This window comes from Vulpes lagopus, chromosome 11 (assembly GCF_018345385.1).
Source record: "Vulpes lagopus strain Blue_001 chromosome 11, ASM1834538v1, whole genome shotgun sequence".
Taxonomy (NCBI): domain Eukaryota; kingdom Metazoa; phylum Chordata; class Mammalia; order Carnivora; family Canidae; genus Vulpes; species Vulpes lagopus.
The window spans coordinates 85,348,169-85,371,682 of record NC_054834.1 but is presented as its reverse complement, the minus strand read 5'-3'; the positions used below and the strand labels follow the sequence as shown (position 1 = coordinate 85,371,682).

The 23,514-nt window shown below is 39.9% G+C and overlaps 1 protein-coding gene across 7 annotated transcripts in view; it reads left to right on the top strand.

The window, feature by feature from the left end:
• The window catches only part of RBMS1 (RNA binding motif single stranded interacting protein 1), a 214,121-nt gene that overhangs the window by 156,179 nt on the left and 34,428 nt on the right, over window positions 1-23,514 (top strand). For all 7 annotated transcript variants that reach the window (XM_041721831.1, XM_041721825.1, XM_041721827.1 and 4 more), the window contains exons 3-4: window positions 13,313-13,371; window positions 18,476-18,567. In XM_041721831.1, the coding sequence (XP_041577765.1) occupies window positions 13,313-13,371; window positions 18,476-18,567 (151 nt within the window). The remainder of the gene's footprint in view (window positions 1-13,312; window positions 13,372-18,475; window positions 18,568-23,514) is intronic.

The window sequence follows — 23,514 nt, the reverse complement described above, 5'->3', positions numbered from 1 at the left end:
GGGAGAGGGAGAAGCAGACTCCCCACTGAGCAGGGAGCTTGACCCAGGACCCTGGGATCATGACCTGAGCCAGAGGCAGATGCTTAACCGACCAAGCCACCCAGATGTCCTTTATTGACATTAATCTTATGAGTCATCCAGACTGATTCCCTTTTCAAAGCAGGGATACCAGCCTCCCACTCACCAACCCACCATGTTTTAGTGGTTCCCTACATTTTTGGATTTTAAGGGCCAATATACTAAACAATAATAATTAGAATTAGAGATCCAGTATAGAGTTAAGATTTTATTTTGTCAAAATGGACACAAACTGAAACAACCACCACTTTTCATTACTATTTCATAAAAAAGGCCAATTTAAAACTAAAAATGTGAGAAGTACATAATTTTAGAATACATTTAATTTTGCAAAAACTCACTGCATTTATTTTTCTATTTACCGCTGGTGATCGTCTCTTCCTAGATCGGTTTTTGTGAAATCTTCCTTTGCAACAGCATCCCTGACCCAGGCTGTCCCCTAGCTCTGCTTAAACACTGCCAGTGGTGGCAGGCTCTCCACATTCATTTTTAGAAAGGCCTTCTTTATATATAGTTTCCCTTTCCCGGTAAGCATCTGTAAGGCCTTCCACTATTCCTGTCTTGGAAGATGTGATTTCTGGACATTTGTCTACAGTGCTCTCACTCTGAAAGTGCTCAGACTAGGTAAAAGGAGATGTTTAGAACAAATACATTCAATGGAGAAAGCACTCAATGAAAGCACGCATTTTTACTCGTTTATTTATTTCCCTACTCCTTTCTCCTGAATTTTGACTCTTGACAATTCTGGGGCCTGGAAAGGAAAGCAGTCCCAGAGGCACACATCTAATGGGGACACAGATGATGCAGCAGTGTGCTGACTGCCACTCCGAGACGCAATAAGGGCACACTGCCGTGGACGCAGTGCAGACGCAGCATCAGCTTCCTGAGGAAGGTCAGAGAGGCTTGCTGCTGGAGAGCACCGTTAAACTGAGTCTTGCAGAATGACACTGAATGTCCCAAGCGAAGTAATATCTTAAGGGTCAGGAACTTGAGATGGAGCAGAGCGGGCACAGGGACTTGTATAGGGATAGGCAAGCTGGAGTTCTAGGAGTTTGCTTGGGCTGCTGTTACAAAAGGACCACAAACTGGGTGGCCTTTTTTTTTTTTTTTTTTTTAAGATTTATTTATTTGAGAGAAAGAGAGAGCATGAGCCCAGGAGTTGGGGGAGGGGCAAAGGGAGAATAAGAGGGAGAACCTCAGGCAGACTCCCCACCAAGCGCAGAGACTCTTGTGGGGGCTCCATCCTGTGACCTGAGCTCAAACTGGGAGCTGCATGTTTGACGGACTGAGCCACCCAGGTGCCCCTTGGGTGGCTGATAATAACAAAATTATTATTTCAGATTTAGAAGCTAAAAGTCCAAAATTAAGGTGTCAGCAGAGCCATGGTCTCTCTGAAACCTGTAGGGAAGATTCCCTCCCTGCCTCTTCCTAGCTTCTGGTGGCTTGCCACCAAACCTTAGTGTTCTGGCTTGTAGCTGTGTCCCTCACGTCACCATACAGCATCCTTTCTGTGTCTGTAGATGTAGATGTAGACACCTGTCACATTGGATGAGGGCCTGCCCTAATAATGACTTCCTCTTGACTTAATTATATCTGCAAAGACCTTGTTTCCAAATAAGAGCACATTCACAGGTACTGGAGTTTAGGACTTTGACATCTTTTGGAGGGACACAGTTCAACCCATAATGGTAGTTGCTGGGAAATGGCAACCAAAGAGGCCCAAAACCATAATTTCTTACTATGATCAGATCATGTGTTTTTCTTAGTGCAACCTAAGTCTGTTTTATTCAGAGAACTTGAATTTGTTCCTAATTAAAAAAAAAAAAAAAAAAAGGATATTTTCATGTGAATAAGCTGAAACTTTACCTAAATTTCTACAGTTGATTTTCCCCACCTTGGAACTTAGATATGACTTATTTTTCCCTGTTAAATATTATAGTATTGGCTTTGCCAAGAATTCATTCTAGCCTACTGAAACAGTTTCTCTTTTTCTTTCTTTCTTTCTTTCTTTCTTTCTTTCTTTCTTTCTTTCTTTCTTTCCTTTTCTTTTCTTTTCTTCTTTCGTTCTCTCGTTCTCTCTTTCTCTTTCTTTTAGATTTTATTTATTTATTTGAGTGAGAGACAACATGGCAGGGGCTGGGGGGTGGTCAGAGGGAGAGAAAGAAGCAGACTCCCCACTGAGCAGGGACTGTGATGCAGAGCTGGATCCTGGAGATCCTGGAATTCTGCAGTCATGACCTGAGCTGAAGGTGGATGCTCACTCAAATGAGCCACACAGGCGCCCCTGAAACAATTTCATAATACAAATTTTGACATCTTACAACCACAGCCCCCCTCGCCCTGCCTTCCAGTTTTGGAACATGTACATGTGTAATATGTGTGCTGTTAGGTACCTGATTTGTGCAGTTGTTTAATTACTGAAAAAGTGCCACTAAGAACAGAGTTTTGTGGCACAACACTAGAGCCTTCCCTAAGTGCTGTGATCATTGACCAACAGACGTCAGCTCAGACACTTGTTTAACCAGCTACCCACTCATCCAAACTGAATTTCTCTTCCCAGATGTCCTCATGTAGTCCATGAGCAAATAATGACTTGCATTTAGCTCAAATCAAAATATACTGTGTAGCATTCCCAAGTAACCCTATCTTTGTTGGCACCCCCCGAAATAGAAAGAACAAAACGTTAATGTGCATGACTTGCTCTAGGACTTTCCTGGCACTTGTTCTTTTCACGAGTCGCTCTAACCTTCTGTTTACTAATCCACTCTGGAATTTTGCTTCGGATAAGCATTAGCCTTCATTTCTTGAATCTAGTTTTTTGTTCTTTTAGAGAAGGTGAATGACATTTTCCCTTTCCATTAGCACCTCTCCCTTTGTGCAAGATTTCTCAAAAAAACCAAGATTGGAAAATTCTTATGAAGTGATGTAAACAGTGCCAGTCTTCATTCACAGCCCCCTTGCTTGCAAAGGAGAATGAGAAAGAACATCTTCTAGAAAATGCAGTGAATTCCAGCTCTCTTGAGAGTGAGGGTATATTACCTTCGTTTGGGGATATGGTAATTTTGTGAAACTGATACTAAAATAACTTACAGCTTTGGGTTCTCTTTAGCTCCATTCTTTCACATACAGATGATCCCCCTCTGATTTTCTTAAATTTTGAGATTATAAACTTTGAGAACCATACTACTCTGTCTCTGGAATGATTGCTTATCTTCATCTGTAGGATCTCAGGACAGTTTTGTTCAGAAGCAAACCAGTAGGAAAACCAGTGTGGAAGAAACCAATGTGCCTTTTCCATCAGATCCACTCTTAGAGCTCTGACCTTGGTCACAAGTGACACTTGAATGAAATATCTAAGTTTAGAAACATCAACTGTGCTGGCACACTATGTTAGCATTCTCTTGCTTATATTGTCCAAGAGTATTATTATTATCATTTGTTTTTTTTTACTAGTGATGCACTTATATTGTATCCACAGATTTCTGAGAACTAAAATGAGTAAAAGAGATACCATTTTCCTTTTCAGTCTGTTCCTCAGACTGGCTTTTCAAGGTCATGGGGCAGTTAGGATTTATTACGTTAGAGAAGGAGGGACTGACTACATATGAAAATCAATACACTGGTGCTGTGTTTTGGATCAAAGCCAATATTAGTGTTCATTCTAGGAAATGTCCAATTTGACTCTTGCCTTTTTTTTGCGTGTGTCAGAATCAAAAGAAATTTCTAGGTAACTTGTGCACTCTGTTTTAATAGTTTCAGATAACTCTGTTTTGCTTCAGAGAGCATGTTTACTTTTACTCTCTGTCACGCTGTTCTTATTTTGAATGAAGCAGTCATTAATGGTTTTCAGTGTTGGAGTTTAATGCACTCAGTTTCTATAGACTCTAACATACTTGTTTGGTACATTGTGTGTGTATGTGTGTGTGTGTGTGTGTGTGTGTGTGTGTTTAAAATATTTCTACTTTTGATTTCTTTTAAAAAGAGCAACAGATTTAGAGATACATGTGGAACAGTCTAAGAACAAAAATTGTGTTAGGTTTTTGGGGTTTTCCTCCCTAATCTTTTACAGTTTTCTTTCTGGTACTAATTTTTTACTTCCATGTTAAACTGTTCCCTGGGTTCCCTCCTTGGTGTTTTTATAAGCCAAATTGGGATAAAATACAAGGCCATGTTCATTTTCCAAGGCAAAATGTAGTATTTCCCTTCTCCCTACTACTGCCAACCTCCCTCAAATCCCCACACCAAACATTGCAAGGGGGAAAAAATATTACGTGTTTATATTTCATTCATTCAGCCAATTGTATATTGAGTGGTTACATTATGCAAATAACCGTGCTGAAAAGTAACCATAAAAATGGTAGGTCTACACCTTAGGACCTTGTCAAAATTAAGGTAAAGAGATAGTTTAGCTTAGTGCTCTCAGGTGGTAAGAATTAGGAGTATCATGATTTGGAGGGCTTGGGAGAAAACGATAACATTTATTAGTTACTGAGTATCTGTTATGTGTTGAACAGTGTGCCAGCCCCTTGACAGTGATCCTGTGAGGTTAGGCATTGTCATGCCACTTCGTGATGGAGATATCAAGGCCAGACAACTACTATACCAGAGTTGCAGAACTGGTCATTGGCCAAAGGAATGCTTGAGCATAGGCCTGTCTGGTTGCAACTCTGTCTTCTTGCTAGTATAACATTGTCTTCCTATGACACAGGTAAAGTGAAATGCTATGTAAACATGAAGGTGAGATTGTCAAAGAGAAGAAAATACAGTTTTGGTGGGGAAAGAAGAGAATTTTAAAATTGCTCTATCACTTCTCAGTTCATAAATTCAATTCAGAAATAAGACACCACTTTCTATAATCAAGGTACCTTTGTTTTAAAAGTTAGACATTAATCACTGTTCGTGACTTTTAGGGATTCTTTTTTATGATAGACAATCTACGTTTTGCTTGCAAAATTCTGGGTTCCAATTTCAGCGAGTATTATTTTCCTCTGACTTATTAGTACTTGGGATCACTAATCTGGGTCTGGCCATCTGTGACTGCATCCCTAAGTGCTGTAGTACAGTGACTTGTGGCAAAAAACATTGTCATAAGATAATGTAAATGGCTCTTTGTGTGCTATGTGCTCTTAAAAGACCATAAAATAGTGTAAAGCTACTTTACCTCGATTGCACATCATAATAGACTCGATACTAAACTGCAATAGCAAATCTGTGTAATAAATCAAATGCTTTATTGTGTGCTTTTTATTTAGAAGAGAGGTATAATTTTTTCATAGAATATGGCAAAAATGCATCTTAGCCATTTCTAATGAGGTAGTTTTATGTTCATTCTCTATGAATTATTTAGTTCAAGCTATATATGCAATAAATAGCATTAATTGTTACTTTTGTATAGCAATTATAATAGATTAGCTGTGCCACCCAGGAATGTTGAGAGGGCAGATTACCAAGCATGGCTCTAAATTTAGTCAGAAGAGGATATAAATCTCAAAATCTGGGTGCAAATGACTGATTTTATTTGTAGTTTGAAAGGGCGTGTTTATCTTAAAATCCCAGTGTTACGAAAAATCAGATATGTCGAAGTACCTCTTTTCTCTTGAAAAGTGTGATGCATTGTCCCAAAGATTCTGTAATTTATTCTCCATCAGTTTACATGCTGTGGGAGAACCAGTCCAGTGGGCAGGATAGACTCCTTGAGCATGGCCTAAGCTTCTGCTAAATCATCTCTCATCCTCAGGCTCTAGGTCTGGGACTGGGGCTGAAACTCCCTGCAGGAAAGGGAGCTGGCGTGGCTCCTTTTCTCCATCTTCTCTGCATTCACAGGGGTAAGCCACTGGCTTTCCATAGCTCCAACACCATGGATATTTTTTCTCAGATGCCAAGTTAAGCGTTTAAGGCTAATTCTAAGAAGTCCTCTGTCTTCAAACTTTTCTGTCCTTGAGAACTTTCCCAGGCATCTCCTAACTGTCCTCTTCCCTCCGTTTTAATTTCTTGAACTTGACTATTACTGCTTGAGTACCAAGAGCAAAAAATAAATAAATCCAGTAAAATAAAATGTAGCCCCTCTCTCTCTGCTACTCCTAGCTGTGTAAGGTTCTCATTAATGTTGCCAAAATCTTGTTTTCATCATATCACTGTGTGCAGTTGCAAAACCTCCAGCCACGTTCTGTTCCCTGACTCCTTTTCCTGGAACTCAACACCCTATCAGACTTTTTCAAACTCAACTTCCTTTATTCCCCAACACAGGTTGTGTGAGACAGGTCTTTCTGTTATTGTCCTCCATAGCCCACCTAATTTCTGTCTGTCCTGGTGAACTTGACCTTCATCCTATGTTTATGTCTCCTTTATTTAGCATTCATCAGGTCAGGCCTCAGTATTCTTATTTTTTAAGATTAAAAATTCTTTACGTTCCCCCCCAAAGATTATCTCTCCCCCTCCTTTGATGACAGGAATGACATCATTATGTTTTTCTTAGGCCTGGTGTGGTGAAGGGCATGCCAAAGACATGCTGTAAATATTTGTGCTTTGATTTCTTGGTCTGATCTCCTTCTCAACTGTTAACTTGTCTTTCCTTTGCTCCATTCACCTTCCCCCTAGGTTTGTTCTTGACCTTAAGGGCTGTAGCAGCTTTTCCTGCCAAGCATTTTGCCTCCTTCAAACCTCGGCTCTAATTTCAGCTGCATTAGAGAAGCCTTTCCATTCTATCCCATGTACCAGAAATCATTTCTTCACAAGGGCACACCCAGCCACAGCACACAAGTAGAAGGAACAGACTGTTAACAAATGCTAGGAGTTAAGCTGAAAACAGCTAAAATGTGGAGTAGCTTTCTATACCTTTCATATTTTTATATCTTAGAAGAGTCTTAGAGAAATATTTAAAATCTTCTGTGCTAACCAGGTAAAAGTCTTACAAAGTTTGATATTGATTGCCTAATTTTAAAATGTCACGTGTGTGTGTCTCATCTTCAAATGCCTACCACTTTTCTGTACCAAGTAAAGAAAGAAAGCCAGCCCAGGTGAATTATTCAGAGTTGTGAGGATTCGGAATTAACAGGGGCAAGTGACCCCTATTTTTTTTTATTTTGTTCTCCAGCAAACTTTTCTATTAGCAAAATGAGTGCAATTTAATACTTTGTTCTCCTGGGAGACCACTGAAAAAGTAAAGCAGCAAAAGGAGCAAGGTGGATGATGGCATACACAGTATCATCTGTGTGTGTATGTGTGTGCTTGTGTGTGCATTTTTTTCTTTTCCCCACAAGTCCAAAATAATGAGGAGTTTTGGCTTACAGTCCTCAAATCCATTCCCACCTAATACATGAGTTCCTCCTTTTAAGCTTTAAAGCCAGCCGTGCCTCCTCCCCAGTTAATTATATATTTATATAGATTATGTATGTATATATTATACATATACATGCTCTTTTGGACATCTATTTCCAAATAGAACCATGTTGTCTCTACCCAGGAAGTTCAGTAACTCCCTTCTGGATGTTATTAGCATCTGTCCTGGAGACCTTTGCAAATAGAGTCTGCCCTCATCCCCTCACTCACTTGGTGCGTGCAGATTCTAGTAGCAATTGCTTTGAGCCTGTGGTTGGTGACCAGTTTCTGCAGCTATCAGCACGGTTGTCCAAAGCAGACTTCCTGCCTCCCATCTTTGCCACTTACTGGCTGTGCAGCCTTTACTAGATCCCCACCACCACCACCACCACCACCACCACCACGTTTCACATCTCCAAAGTGGGAATAATATCTTACCTACTCCAAAGGTGGTGGCTACGATGAAAATAATTGACCTAAATCACTTAGAATAGGGCCTGGCATAAAATAAAAGCTATATAGATGTAAACTATTACTTTTATTATTCTCCTGAATTAAGTCACTAGCTCATATTGTCCAGTATTGATATATCCAGAAGTCATTTCAGTTCCCTGTCCCTCCTCCTTGCTTCTCGCTGATGATTGTCCTCTGCACAAGCACAGAATCTCAGAGGACATGTCATGAGTCCCTAGTTGTCCTTCACAGGCAGCTCAGCAATTAAAACAAACAAAACCAGTCATCTTATATGCATGAGCAATATCCTGCCCTCTGTCAAACGTAAAATCTTTTTTTTTGTTTACATTGTAAGTATATGCTTTTTCTTACTGTTGTTTTCCACACACACGTTGCTTTTTCAGGTTTAATAATGTTCATAAAATCTTTCAAAACTAACACAAACACTGCAAATTATCCCATGGTGCTTAAATGAATTTACTACTGGAATGACCAATGCTAAAATAACTTATCAACCATTGTCGCCATCTGTTGGTGGTGGGTGGATTGGACGTCACTTTCCTGGGCTTCTAACTGGGAATGGTCAAAAGCTCTAAGTTGGCTGGTACGGGAGCATATGCGTGTGTGTGCACGCATGCGCGCTTCTGCATGCACATACATAGGTTGCACACGTGTGTGTTCAGTGTGTATATGCACATTGACAAAGTCTAAGGATAGGCACCATCGTGTCTTAACATTCATATCCGAAATTTCAGGTGATTTTAATATTTCAACTTACTTTTCTGTGTCTTCTAATTACAAGTGCACATCTCTTTTGTAATTAAGGTAAATTAATAAGGTAGAGTTTAAGAGGGATGATGTGATGGGGCCGGGGAAGAAAATTAAGTTTTATTTACTACCTACAGACTAAAATTTACTTAGATTTTATATTTCAGAAGATGAAAGAAATCTAAGTGGAAATGGGGGAGAAATGAATAAAATTATGATATAAACAGAAGAAATTTTGTTAGATTCTAAGCAGAAGGTTTTATCAGGCAAGTTCACTTGGGCCAGTAGTTAAATGTGAGACTTTACTTGTTATCCTCTCCCTTTGAAATTCTAGTGATTCTGTAGTCACATCTCTTAATTACTCTTTATCCTTTTGCTTCGTCTGGAGTGGATTATCTATCTTAGCAAAGAATATTGTATTCTGGGCAGCCAGGCCTATGGTCTGAGCCTTGTTAACTTTGAAGCTGGAAAACCCAAGGAATCTTCATACTCACATTTTTTTCCCATAAAATTCTGTGGCTTGCTCTCTTCTCTTCGGTGTTGGTAGAGTGTAAATTCTGTCAGTAGGAGGCCTGTTTTTCCCAACCATGCCCCTGTTACTTAATGATTATTTAGAACAAATTAAACTGCATATTGGAATAAGGGGTGATGAGTATCTGGTTTTGCTTTATGAATTTTTACTCAGATGTCTGTTACTCTTGCAGGTACTGATGATCATCAGTAGAACCAGACTAAATGTTACTCATCTGTGATGCCCTCTACCCTCCACCCCCTTGCTCCTCCATATTATATCAAATCTTACTGTAAATAGAACTAGTAGTGGGAAATGGTGACTACTCTGAAGGCTGCTGCGTCTTTGCCTGTTCCTTGAGGTGCCATTTGATAGACAGCTCCTCTCCATGTTGTAGATCTTTTCTTGTGTCATCAGAACTGCTTGTTCTTTACTCCACTCCCACACATGGTGACCGAAACCCCCCACTGAGAAGCTACCGTAGCCAGGGCCTGAGGGATTGAAAGTAGGACATCTTCCAGTTCAGTTATTTTTTCTTAAAGATTTTATTTATTTATTTGAGAGAGAGAGAGCACAAGCCGGAGGTAGAGAGAGAGAGAGAGTGAGTGAGAAGCAGACTCCCTGCTGAACAGAGAACCCGAAGCTGCTGCGTTCAGTCCCAGGACCTGAGATCATGACCTGAGCCAAAGGCAGCCTTTTAATTGACTGAGCCACCCGGGCATCCCAGTTCAGTTATTTTAATAATAAACCTCTGGTTTACTGTCTGTTACTGTTACTACTCTGGTGAGTAGACAGCCCAGAAATAAGGATGTTGACGAGAGGTAAGCCCTTCAGTCCCCCTCAGCTATCTCTTTATAGGCATCCTCCTGACCCACTGGAGGACAGGGAGGCCGATACAGAAGAGCTCCACAGAGTGAGTGGAAACTGCTTTCTGCCTTTCTGAGAAGTCACGGTCTTTCAGGTTTAACCCACAAATCATGATGAAAACCGCAATAGAAAGTAAAACTGATAAATTTCAGAAATCTCTCTTCTCCCACGCACCCCCCCAGACCTCTTTCAGCCAGGAACCACATGTTTATGTCTTGTGTTTAACACAAACAAACCCTTTGCTTTGGCTTGAAAAGTCAGTCTACTCCCCTACCTTGTTAAGAAGAGGTCTCCCACTTGGTTCTTTCCCTTTCATACCCTCAGTGTATAAAGGAAACATTGTTTCTCAGAATTATTTCATGAATAAATTGCAGGGAGAACTTAGAATGGTGTAAGCTTTAGGGTTTTAGGAGAGATCTTAGGCTTACAATTTATACAAGCTTTCACTTTCCCGTTTGCAAAAATGGGAATAATAGCACCTACCTCCTAAAATTGTTGCAAAGTTAATTAAATAAGATCATGCATACAAAGTCCCTGGCGCAGTGCCTAGAACATAAGTAGGAACTGAGTAAATATAATCCCTTTTTTGGTCTCTTATAAAATCACAATGGATTTGGATGAGGAGATTAGGGATGGTTTCATAGAAGAGATAATGTTTGAACAAGTTCTTCAAGTTCAAGCATGGGTAGAATGGAATAATGATGGGAGGAGAGACGTGTTTAAAGTGATGGTTAAGGTAAATTAAAGCATCACACAGGGTTGGGAGCACCAGAAGCTGGAGACGAGGCAAGAACTAGTATGTAGCTTTTGCTTGGATCTAGACATAGTGAAGGGGAAGGGTGAACATTAGAACCATGGCAGAGACTGCCCAGAAGAGGTAGCTGATGGTATCTTGAGCCCCTCCAGCCAGGTGAGGGGTCAGTAGTGAACACTGCTCCTGAAGGAAGAAAAGGCGGTGATGATGCGTTTGGGGTTCTTTGGGGGTGGGATTTAGAAAATAGTGGGCATGCGGTGACATAGAATGAGATATTTGAGTACCTTAATAACATACGAAGATATTTAAGTTGGAAAGAGACAAAAACTGAAGTTTGGTGGGGAAGGGGGAATAACAAAGCAACAAAACCAACTCAGGAAGGAGAAACAGGCACCATCGGAGAAGATGCTTTAAATAACCCCATAGCACTGGACAGATGTCCTAGGAAAAGGAAGGGTTGAGACAGAGTACTTGAAGGAGGGAGAAGAGGAGGCTGACTGGGCACAGAAGCCAGGAAAGAGTGCCCAGAAAGCTATAATGAGATCTGGGGAGCAAGTTCAGAGCAGAGGCGGCGTGGGTTACATAGGCGTGGAGGTGAGGAGTAATGTCAAAGCAGCGGAGAGACCAGAGAGAACAGAAACTCGAGGACAGTGGCACAGAATGCACCAGTGCTTCCAGGAGCCCTTCCTCTCTTCCTGCTTCCCACATCTGCCTTCCTCTCCCATCATTAGTGTGGTGAGCAAGACCAAAAGGGTAGAAGGCCAGCCCCTGACCTTCCCTAAGTTTCCTTTCTTCTATTAGGTTTACAAAAGATGCTGAACTCCATGACCTCAAGCCAAGGCTCTTAATCTCTGTGACTCTCAATCCCCTTATCCTAAATTGGAGTCATACTAACTTTCTTCTGTACTTTGGGAAAGGTATGACACAGGAATGCAGTCGAAAAGCATTTTCAGCCAGTACTTTTGCAGAGGAGAGAGTGCTGGTAAATACCAAGCCTGTAAATAACTACATAGAGAAATGCCTCCTAAAAAAAGGTGGTCTTTAAATCACTAATTTCTCTGGTTTTCAGATTTTCAAAAATCACTACCCTTTCTTGGGTAAGCATAGTGGCCTGTGTTAATGTTGTTATAAATACTTGAATCTCACAGGGAATTGAAGGTGTTTGTGCAGCATTATGCCTCTTGGATATAATTGTCATTTGAACCTTAAATTATCTTTACTTTCATGCCTGGTTAGTGATCGCCTGATTACGTGATTATACAGAGTGAAAATTAACAGGGGGGAAAGAGGTGTGGTTCAAGCCATTTGTTTCTTCTAGATAAATATATTTCGGCTTGCTCAACGCATAAACCAGAAACCTACAATATTCAAAATGGTTTAAAATGCTGCACAAATGTTTCATTTCCTAAACTTTTAAGACTTCTTTAGCCCTCAAGATCAATCATGAGAAAGTAATATTAAAGAAAACATGAAATTTAAAATAATACGTAGGAAAGTAAAATTGGGAAATTGACTGTATAAATGAGGACATAGGTCGCAGATATGTGATATAAATTATGTGCATTTCTCAAAGTCCCAATGATTTTTAAAAACTTTTTTATAGGTTTTTTCCTAGTTTTTTGAAGACAAACATAGATAGCAATGTTTCACATTGTGGTGTGGTCACTGTGAAAGGGTGTAGGGACTAGGACGTGTATTTAAGCTGTACTGACACTTACTAGTAGTGCTTTAAGTTTAATATTCTGGATTTTTTTTCCTTTCTTCACCCAACGTCTGTTGTACCTTAAGGAATTGAAACACACTTATATAGACCCTCATAGAATTAAAGCTTAATCCCTGGTTCATGGTTTTATATTCTTAATTGTTAATGTCATTGCACACGCATGCACACACACATTAGTGTATGTACTGTATAGCTATTATTACTGAGTTGAAAGAGGTATTAATTATATGTTTTTATGTATTTATTTACATAGTCCTCAGAATTTTAGGTTAAAAAAAAAAAACCTGTTCTAAATATACCATCAGACTTATTAAACATGTACGTGCACAGGCACACACCCTCCTGTGATGATCTGGAGCCATGCAGGGCTTTCTGTACAACCAAGATGAATAGATACAATGCAGACAGCTTTTCCTCTCTTACCAGTTTATAGACACTGTGTGGATCATAATACTTTAATAATTTTGTAGCCTTGCACTTGGTTTTGTATTCTTATAATGTTACTAGTAGGAACTTCTTCTAGAGCTCATATTCCTTTTTAAAAAAAAGTTGTGTTGTTTTTTTTTTTTTTTTTTTTTTTTTGGTCCCAAGATTGTCAGGTAAGTACCTGATTCCTCAAAGTTCAACATCAGACTGTCATCCAAAGATTCAAATAGGAAGCCTAGCAATTCCCCCTTTCTTTTAGCTTAGAGTGTAGAATTCACATTTTCTGTCCCCTAAGTGTAGAATTTTGTACTTTAAAGTTTGCAGGTACTTGAAAAGTATGTGTATTCTCTGGACCTAGGGGTTAATAGGGTTCCTTGATTCTAACTTCTCCTGTTGTATTCTTTTTATCTTTTAGATATGGGAAAATAGTCTCCACGAAGGCAATTTTGGATAAGACAACAAACAAATGCAAAGGTATATTCCCTTGGATAATAATTGACTAAATCCTCTCTTTAGGAAAATGATGGAACTGTAAACCTGATCTTTGGTTTCAAAACCGCTACTTCTATTTTATGAAAAACCAAGTCTTCCATGTCACCTAGTTTCTGCTTGCACAATGTCAGCATATCCCTTTACGTTTGTCCCTGGTCGAGTTTTGGCTGAAAACCCTACAGCAGCTAACAGTTTGCCAGAATCGCAGCTCTGACGCCAGTGGAGCTAACATGCAGGATACCGGTTGGCATTTAGCCCCTACTTTACGAGGGAAGTAGAGTTAGAAAATAGCTTTTCTTTCCTGAGCCTGAGGAGATTAGAGCTGCTTACTGAAGACCATTGGACTGTACCAAAGAACTGAAAAGATTACATATTGTGCAAATTGGCTCTATTAATTAGAATAGAGTAGTTTTAAGCAGTACTTAATTACATGTTTCAATACTCCCAATTGTTCTGTGCTGAATGCCTGTTGACAATATTGGCAGCGGGGAGGAGAGAACCATTTTCACTGACCAAATTGTAATAGGGAGGGGAGGTCATACGCCCCTTTGAAATATGCTGCTGCATTAATTTGATGCACTGACCTTCAGTTTTCCATGTAATTAGGATGAGCTAATCCAGCTCCATGAGCTGGAAGAGGAGGCGTCTACTGTAGGCATCACTGATGCTCCCTGGTTCTGACTTTTAATGATCCAGCATCTTAACAATGGGCATGTGATTTCTAGGAAAGGGGAAGAATGGAGTCAGCTGACTTTGAATCTAACTACTGACCCCATGAATTGAAATAAGGTTGACAGGAATAGGCAGAGAAGGCAAATCTCCTCATTAATTAGACCCCACTTTTTCAAGTAGTGGTGATGGCTTTGGCTTAGCACAGTCTGAGAAAGGCAAAGAATGTAAATGAACCGTATGGCAAGGCCTTGCCTTAGAAGCCAGCCATTTCCTTTAATCTAGACTTGAAGTGGTTCATTGTATTTGTGTCTTCTTCAAAGCTCCTATATTTAAAGGAGCTATTGTGGCCAATATCTAAGCCCCTGTTTGAGCAACGTGGTACATTAAGACAGTTTTGCCTTGGGACAGGGAATAAAGCAGTGCTTTATGTAGAGAGGGACTCGATAAATATTTTAAATGAATTAAATGAGAGAGAGTCAAATTGTAGACTGAAATGTTTATATTTAGTTGCCAAGGTTAGTGTTATTTCACATATTTGTAAATGATTCAGGAAAGCAGGGACACACACAAAAAAAATCTCTCAGTTTTATAAAGAAAAATGGACTCTTGCAGGCATAAAACAGGAAGCTGATCTCAAACATTTGTTTCAAACTGAGAGAGAAATCACAGTAGACAAGTGGTTTTATGGCTTTACCCAACCTTTCCTCCCACCCCGCCCCCAGCAGAAAAGAATTTTACAGAGCGGATCAGTGGGTTAAAAATTAGCAAAGCTGCCCCAGTTGAGTGAGGAAGAGGACTCGGAGGACTCCTAGCTGAATTCCTCAGGACACCCCTGCACTGAATACTCCTCCCTGTCATATACTCTGCTCCAATGAGAGCCTCTTCCCTAGAAACTAAAATTCCACAAAATGCCCAACAAAGTGTAGAAAAGGTGTAAGTAAAAACTACTCCTGCTAAATCAGACATATTATAATACAAAGCCTTAAAGGTTGGAGAGTGTTCAAAGATACGAGGAGACATTTGTGGGGCTTTCAAAATAAGGTGAGGAATAATTCAGAACTGATTTTCCATACAGCACATCTCCTGGAGACTCTCTCTTAAAGTGAGTCCCAGCAGATGTTGCCTTGTGTGAGGGCGACGATAGGAACCTTGTAAGGGCTCTTCGTCTCACAGAGGCTCTCAGGAATAGACAGGCGTCAGCATATGTGGTGAGTGGGTGGGTGGGTGAGTGAGGGGGCCAAGTGAGTAAAATGGGTTTGTAAAACCCTGGAAGCAGAATGAGAGAGCTCCTCAAAGAAGGTAATTTTAAGACAAATGAGAAGAAATAACACAGCATACCTCATACTAAAGACAACATGTTAGTCATTGATAACTTGAGAAGATAGGTGAATGGATGAATGAATATAGATAATGCATGAGATTATAGGGTATTCACGTAAACAAAGTTCTTGTGTTAAATACTAATTTTGGGGGGCTGACCATATCAAAGATTTTTATTCCTGAAAATTAGAGACCTTAGAGGTCACAGAACATTTTTTGTCACAAAGCATGTTTTGGAGCCTCTATTCAAGAAAGAAAATTATACTGAAGGAAACATTGCTGTGAATAACATGTACCTTAGTTATTAAATTTGAAAATTCGCAAGTCAGTTGCTTTTATGCATTTCGATTTTTGTCAGGTGTCAGCCAACTTAAGGTATTTAAATGCTTTCTAACACTGGTATACATGGCAGTTCAGTTGTGACACTGATTGATTAATTTATTATTGCTTACGGAGTTACATACAAGACTAGAACACATGCACGCAATATGACACATGCACATACACTCGTGCGGAGTTAAAACGGGTGAGGATAAATCTGAAAAATGGCAAGATAGAAGTAAGAGCAGGACACCTCAGGTTACTACAGAAATGGCCTGTCTTCCTAATGGCCAAAGCAAACATAAAAAACATAGCTATCCCCGTGGTTTAGTCATGACAATGTAGAGGAAAATCCAAGAAGCAGGAGTGCTGTTATTATTCCTGGTCCTGAGACCTGAGGAGTGTCCTCCTGTGGATGCAGTGAGAAGATGCAGTTTTACTTAGTGAATCCCACCTTCAAAAATATCTTTATACATATTTATATAATGAAACCTGTAGAGCCTGTAACTCAAATTTATATATTCTTATATTTACTTGAGAGTAATATAATAGGGGCATCCCTGGGTGGCTCAGCGGTTTAGTGCCTGCCTTTGGCCCAGGGCGTGATCCTGGAGTCCCGGGATCGAGTCCCACGTCGGGCTCCCTGCATGGAGCCTGCTTCTCCCTCTGCCTGTGTCTCTGCCTGTCTCTCTCTCTCTTTCTCTGTGTGTGTGTGTGTGTGTATTTAAGGTAAATAAAATCTTAAAAAAAAAAAAGAAAGTAATATAATAGAGAAAACAAAAGAGCACACGGTTGTATGCCTATATATTTGTTTCCACCAAATATTTATGATACAGCTGTATGGTTAGAAAAGGCCAGAAAAGGATGTAAACAACTAAAATGCAACCATTATAGATTTTCCCTAATAAGAAAATAACAGAAGGAATACTAATAGTAACTGGAAATAATTTCAACCACAATTACATCAAAATCGCGATTTTCTGTTTCTTATAATTTATTGACAGCAACAGAATTGGGGGGGGGGGCACACTCAATTATCCATCAGTGGGAGTGACATCATTTTATTGTAGTTGGGTATCCATTTATGGCCTGCTAAGCTGTATGTGGTGATAAAATAAGTAGAGAGAGAGAGAAAGGGAGAGGGAGTGTGCATGTGCGTTTGTGCGCGTGTATACCCCCGTAGAGGGAGGCGTATTAGCATTAACTTACAGGTTTCTGAAACACCCAAAATATGTTTAACCTAATTTCTGATGTGTCAGTTGAGCAGCATTCTCTGCTTTTACCTGAGCCAGCTCTTCTTTTTCTTTCCAATCTAGCTATTTCTCCACTGTCTAAATCAAATTAAGCTTTGTTTCAGTTCAATTCCAAGTAAGAAAAGGAAGCTGCTGCTTCTTTCAGCTGTAACTCATCTCTCCTGAATCTGTTTCCATAATTGATGGTTATTCTGTTTCATTACAACATGTTTTGTTACCAGACCATATTTTTGGTACTAATACTGCAAACTGACCTTTGAACCTTTTCCAAGCTCTGTGTTTGGCCTTGTTGATGTGTATGCTTGTCTGTTTTAACACTAATACTTTACTGTCGAAAGTACTCTACCTTTACAGTATCTAGAAATAAATGATAGGACTAACCCTTCTGTGCAGGCTTCAAACAGTGCTTTTGTTTTCCAAAATATTCTTATTTATTTAAAGCTTATTTTATAATAATAGGTTTGAGTTCCAATAACATCTCTGTTGGTATTTTTGCCTGGTACCCTGATCTTTTAAACAGTATGTTAAATATAATTTAACCTTTTCTCAATAGCTTAAGAGTGATCACAGTGAAAAATCAGCGATTGCCCATTTTTAATACAGTGATACTCCCTGGATTGTGTGAAATTCATGGGCCTGTTGCTTTTATGCTGCTAAAGTCCTGTTCTTTGTATAATTTTCCTCTTTCATTGCTCGTTGCTAGTTTTTGCTGCTGATTTTGCTGCTAGGTGTCTTGTAGCAGCCCTGCCCTTACCCTGACACCTTTTTTCCTTTAGTTTCCTGCTTTTGACTTATTGTGGCCAGAGATTACCTGACCAGCTTGTTAAAAATGTTTATGAAGCTATGAATAAATAAAACCAGAGCCTCTTTTGGAGGTTATTTATTTGTTTTTATGTTTTGTTTTTAGACATTAGGGCATGAACTGCTGAAACAGCTCTTTTGACTGTCTAGAGGCATTTTAACTCCTTTATTTGAAGGAGGATCACGAGGTATATTTTAAGTAAATAAATAATCATATTTTTAATCAAGTACTAAAACTGCAATTATATTTGTTGTAGTTAATGGTTATACTTAATTTATTTGAAAAATAAATTTTAGTCTGTGGATTAAATATTTTTTCTGTTATTTGATAAGTTCCATATGATTGCTCCATCTTTCTCATCAAATCATTAAAAATGCTATTTCTCTGAAGTAGATATTTTCCTTTTTTTTTTTTTTAACTTTGGTTATCTTAGATGTCTTTTTTTTTTTTTTCCCAGTATGACACCTGAGAGGAAGGGAAAACTGGGGTTGGGGGTGGGGGTTGTTTTTTACTTTGAAGGGAAATCTATCTAGCTCAGGAGAGATGACAGGGACAGACAGCCTGAGAAGGAGGCTGCAATGCAACTGGTAATGCCAGACACCTGTCAGGACATCAGGGTTTTCGTTTCTGCTACACACACTGGTGAACCAGTCATTCGTTTGCTCTTTACATTATCACAAAATAATGGCTTAATAACAAAGTATGTTTTACATTTCAGGTTATGGCTTTGTCGACTTTGACAGTCCTGCAGCCGCTCAGAAAGCTGTGTCTGCCCTGAAGGCTAGTGGGGTTCAAGCTCAAATGGCAAAGGTGAGTCGAGAGCCAGTAGTCACTTCTCTGGTCCCTGGCATCGGTTCTGAAGCCTGGGATGGTGCTTTGCCTGTCAGCATTGGCATTACCTCTCCATCGAAGCCAACCTTGGTTACTTCTAGACCCCTATACTGGGCCTCTCCATCCTCAGTAATAGTTTTAGGACAGGTGGAAGCTACAGATGCTATTTTGAATCTCTACAAAAGTCAGACATTTTTAGACACTGGCTATTTATGGGATATAAATGTAGTCTTTAGTAGTTCTACAATGGCTTTATTCTGGGCTTGTTTCTGATGAACTTTTAGCATTCTATAAGAAGAATGGTGTTGAAGCAGGGTTTATGCCCTGGTCTTTTTACTGCCCAAATGTAAACTCAGGTTACGTTACCCTAGTACCCATGGTCACTTCCTAAGATACTCATATAATTATGTGCATTTTTTTTCCCATTTGTGGTTCTCGAATTGCTATGGAAAATATTTCGAAGCCTGATACTCAAGAGTTTGATATTTTGTTGTATTCTTTTCAAAAGATCAATAATTTTATATTCTCTGTCTTCTTGAAGCACAAAGGAAAGTAATTTTGTCACCTCTGCTACTTCTGAATAGTAGCATGTGATCATTCCCTCAGGAGCATTCACATTTCCTTAAGGAAAGAGGATTTATGGATTTGTGGAAATTAAAGGACTCTGCTAAAGAGATAAGTTACCTGCTAAGACCTTGAGGCTCCTGTAGGACATGTGTGTAGCTACCACAATAGAAATTTACCTTGACTCAAAGAATCAACATACATAAAGATTTCGGGAATTAGTGAAAAGGATCAGTTTTCTCAAGTAGTCTTTGACTTTTGATATTTTCAAAGCTTTGAACTGAGTTGGACATATTTGAGATTTTTCTTAAACTCCAGAATAAGAAGTTAAAATAAATAGAAACTATTTTAGAAATATTAAGCACCACGATTTTCAGATTATCTGTCCATTATATAGAGTAATTCCCTGTGGCATTGTTGGAAGACTAGGATCATGAAGGTTTTAAATATATTTAATTGTGACTGTACTTTACTTGTGTAATGATTTACAGCATGTTTAATCTGCCTCTGTAAACAGTGGGTCACCATACATTTTAGCAGCAGGACTTTCAAGGTACAATCAGAAAACAGCTCTATTTTTTCCCTCTACTTTGTCTATTTCCTGTATTCTGTGAAGTTCCTGCTTCCTCCTCTCAGGGATAAAATCCAGGGCGGGTCCCATGACTTTGCTGGCCACTGTCATTATCTTAAAAAGTCCCTTCCTTTCCGGTCTTTCTGATTAATTTTTTTTTTTTTTCAGTGAAATGCCTCTTGATTTTTCATATCCACACTTCATGGAATGTAATTATCTTTCAACACATTTTCAGCCATTTCTATATGTACTCATACCAACCTCAATGCAGGATTTTAAACAAGATGTTATATAGGGAGTCTCAAGTTACATTCTAAATACAGTTTGTAAAATGTCAGAATCACATGTAGAGGTTTTAAAAACTGCTGAGAGTCAAGAAGAGGGGTATGTGACTTGGATGTCACTGGTGCTGAAAGAAACCACAGCTTACACAGCAGTTGTCTGCTAACAACCATATTGATTAGTTGGTGATCGGGAAGCAATGTTTTAAAACTTTATATCCCAATAAAACAAGTCACATTGTAGGAAATTGCAAGAAAATAAGTATTTAATTACGTTTTAGGAAATTGGTGGTGGTGATTAATGTGTAATACATTATGCTTTTTCGTATTTGAAATAATGTGGAATAGGATCCTGGTTAACATTTTGATGCTGGATGTCTCATTTTTAAGAACACATTACTATCAGGTTTAATCCGATCGGTAGTGAAATAGAATAGAGAGGCCAGGCAAAAGTTGGTCCAAACAGGCTTTTAATGGGACGTGCTCTCAGGTGAGGTTCCACGGCCCACAGGGAAGGGAGAGAGCGGGGAAGTCTCAGGCTGGGGAAGTCCATGAAGGGGAGGACAAGTGGGCTTTTTAAGAGGGGAGGGGGAAAGGGTTGGATGTCTGTGCAGGGGGTGATAGGTATTAGGCATATTACTGGTGGAATCAGCCTGGGGCAATAATTGCCCATGCCCTTATATGGGGTCTGGGTAAAGTACCGTTTCCTGCATAGGTCCAGTCTCTCCCTGATGACATGTCCTCAGGCGGTCTGCTGGTGATGGGAAAGTTCTGAGGTGGGGGCCACAAGGTGGAGGGTCCACCGCCATTTTTTTGGTGCCTCCCGATCCCCCTTGATCCTGCCAGCCCAACAGTTACTGATGTTACATATGTGATGCCTGTAATTTAAACGTCCAGTCCTGATAGTTTTTTTTGTTTGTTTTTGATGAAAAAAATTTTTTTAAGATTGATTTATTTGAGAGAGTGTGTGGGGAGAGACAGAGGGAGAGAGAGAGAATCTCAAGCAGACTCCCTGCTGAGTATGAAGCTAGATGTGGGGCTTGATCCCAGGACCCAGAGTTAATGACCTGAGCCAAAGTCAGGAGTCAGCTGCTTAACCCTAGTGACCTACCCAGGCACCCCGGTTTTTTATGACATTTTGAATATCACATTGAAGCTTCCCCCTTCTTCCAGCTTAGGTCTGCTCTAAGTCATAATAAGCCTACAGTGGGATGGGAGCTTCATCAGTTTCTTTGCTCTTTCCCAAATGTTTTTCTTGCTTTTCCATCAGCTGAATAGCTGTGATTTCTAACGCTCCCCCCTTGGAACACTGGTATAGGACTGGAAAGTTTCTTGACCTGACAGTGGTGTAATCTGGTATTGATTTCTCTGGCCAGAGGGTTGCTGCTTTCCTTCATGGAATTCTTCAGAGATTTTTCAGAGATCTCTTACACCACCACCACCACCACCCCTAAATGATCTTTCTCCTGTGGCTCCTTGAAACCACAGGAATATATACCTCATTTCCTGAAAACTTAAGGGTCTGTCTTCAGCCCTTTTCTTCTGGGACCTCCTTGCCCTTCCAAGCAGCCTTCTTGGAAGGATTTAACACAACCCTGTGCTAATTCTACCTTGCATGGCCCACACATGATCTATGTTTGGCAACTGTCTATGGGTGAGCAGGTGCTTACCACCCACACTTAGAGTCCCCTTCAGCCAGCCTTTGACCTGTTAGATTCCTCAGGCTAAAATCAGACATCCATCCAGTGTATCCACTGAGCTCCATGGAACACAGAGCAAGCCTCCTGAGTAGTGTGTTCAAGCACCTCTGGCTTGACTGGCAATGATAGGGGAGCAACCCACATGGTGAGCCTCAGAACACATCAGCATTTCTCTCCACATACATGTGCATTCTCAGCCTCTCCAGTCTCTCAAAGACAGCGGAGGTGGGTGGTCAGCTAAGCATCCCAAACCAGTTCTCAGCCGGCTCTCTTTAGGTGGTCTGGTTTCTCACTCTGGAATGTGGGAGTGCCAACCATTGTTTTGTGGCTTCTGCTGAAACAAGGTTAGAAAGAGGCCTATTTTAACAACCTGTTACAAATGCAGAGGCCTTATTTAAAGCAGCCCTAAGAGCACTTACCTAGACATCGGCTCAGTGCCGTTGATATTAAGCAGCATAGTCTATGAAATATCCACCGTTTTTGAAGACTACACTGCATTTAGTCAAAACTGGACTGGGTATAGATTGGCCCATCCGACGTGTCAACACTGCACTCTGAATGCCACTTTCCTGTGGATTGATAATGAGCACTGTTCAGAGGCCTCCTTAGGAGACTTGGTACTGTAAATTGGCTAGGAAAAATGATCTCTTTCTACTTCATCTGTAGGGAAGGAACGGTACACAGGTTCAGAGATGCTGGCAGTGGGCCAATCTCCTGCACTTTGTGAATTTCTTTAGGTCTCTGTAGAACGAGTGAGTTTCCCGGACCTGATTTCTTTTTTATAATATCATTAAAGTTACAAAACATATTTCAAATGCTAGAGGGTCCATTGTTCTGTACCATGGCACCATGGATTTGAGAATCTGGAATTGACTTAACCCCTTTATGCCATCCGGATAAAGAAGCACCTGGCACACACCTTCTGTGGAGACAGTTTTTAAAAGAAGTTTAGGTGTGTCTCCCACATTGAGTGATAAGGGACCCATTGCCATCCACTTTTTGCTAGGGAATTAACCAGGATACTACATAAAGTTTTGAAAATTCACATAACATATTAAAGGCTTGCTTTCTCATGTAATTAGAAAAAAATTAAGGAGCATGCTACTAGGGCAGTCAGCAGGATGGTGGGGGCATGGATTCGGGTTTGGGGTGAAGGAGAATATAATATTGTTTGACACGTTGACTGCCTGGATTGAAAAAGGACTCCACAGATACCCAAACTGGATTGAAAAATTGCAAGTGGAGAGCATTCAGCAGAAGTAATTGTTTCTTATTCGTATGTTAACTTTCAGTACCTTTCTTGGTACCTAGCATAGAGTAAATACTAAATGTTTGTTTTGTTGATGACCAAAGAAGCCAACTAACTGAGAGAAAAACTTTCTTCCTAACTTGAGCAGATATTGAGAAATAAGAATGGGATATTTAAAAATTATATTTATTGAGCTCTGTCCATGGAGCACCCTGATGAATCTTAACCAAAAGGTTTACCCAAAGGCTCCAGGCCATTCCTATTTATGTTAAACTTGGCCTTGTTTCTGACGTGTTTGTTTGTAGAACAGAAGACTCAATCTGTAAAGAGAACAAAACTCAGATACCAAGCTAAAAGGACTTAAAACTCAAATCAGCATTGGTAATACCTGTTAATAGAATGACTTCTATAGGCTTTTCAGCGATGCCTCTTAAGGCCTGCTGGGAGTCACCAGATCATCATATGTTACTTGCCTGGTGGTAAGCTAGCACATTTCTTTTCAGTAAATAGGTAATCAAAGGAGCAGGAATTTAATCCCCCTTCCACATGGAGTCTACTGCG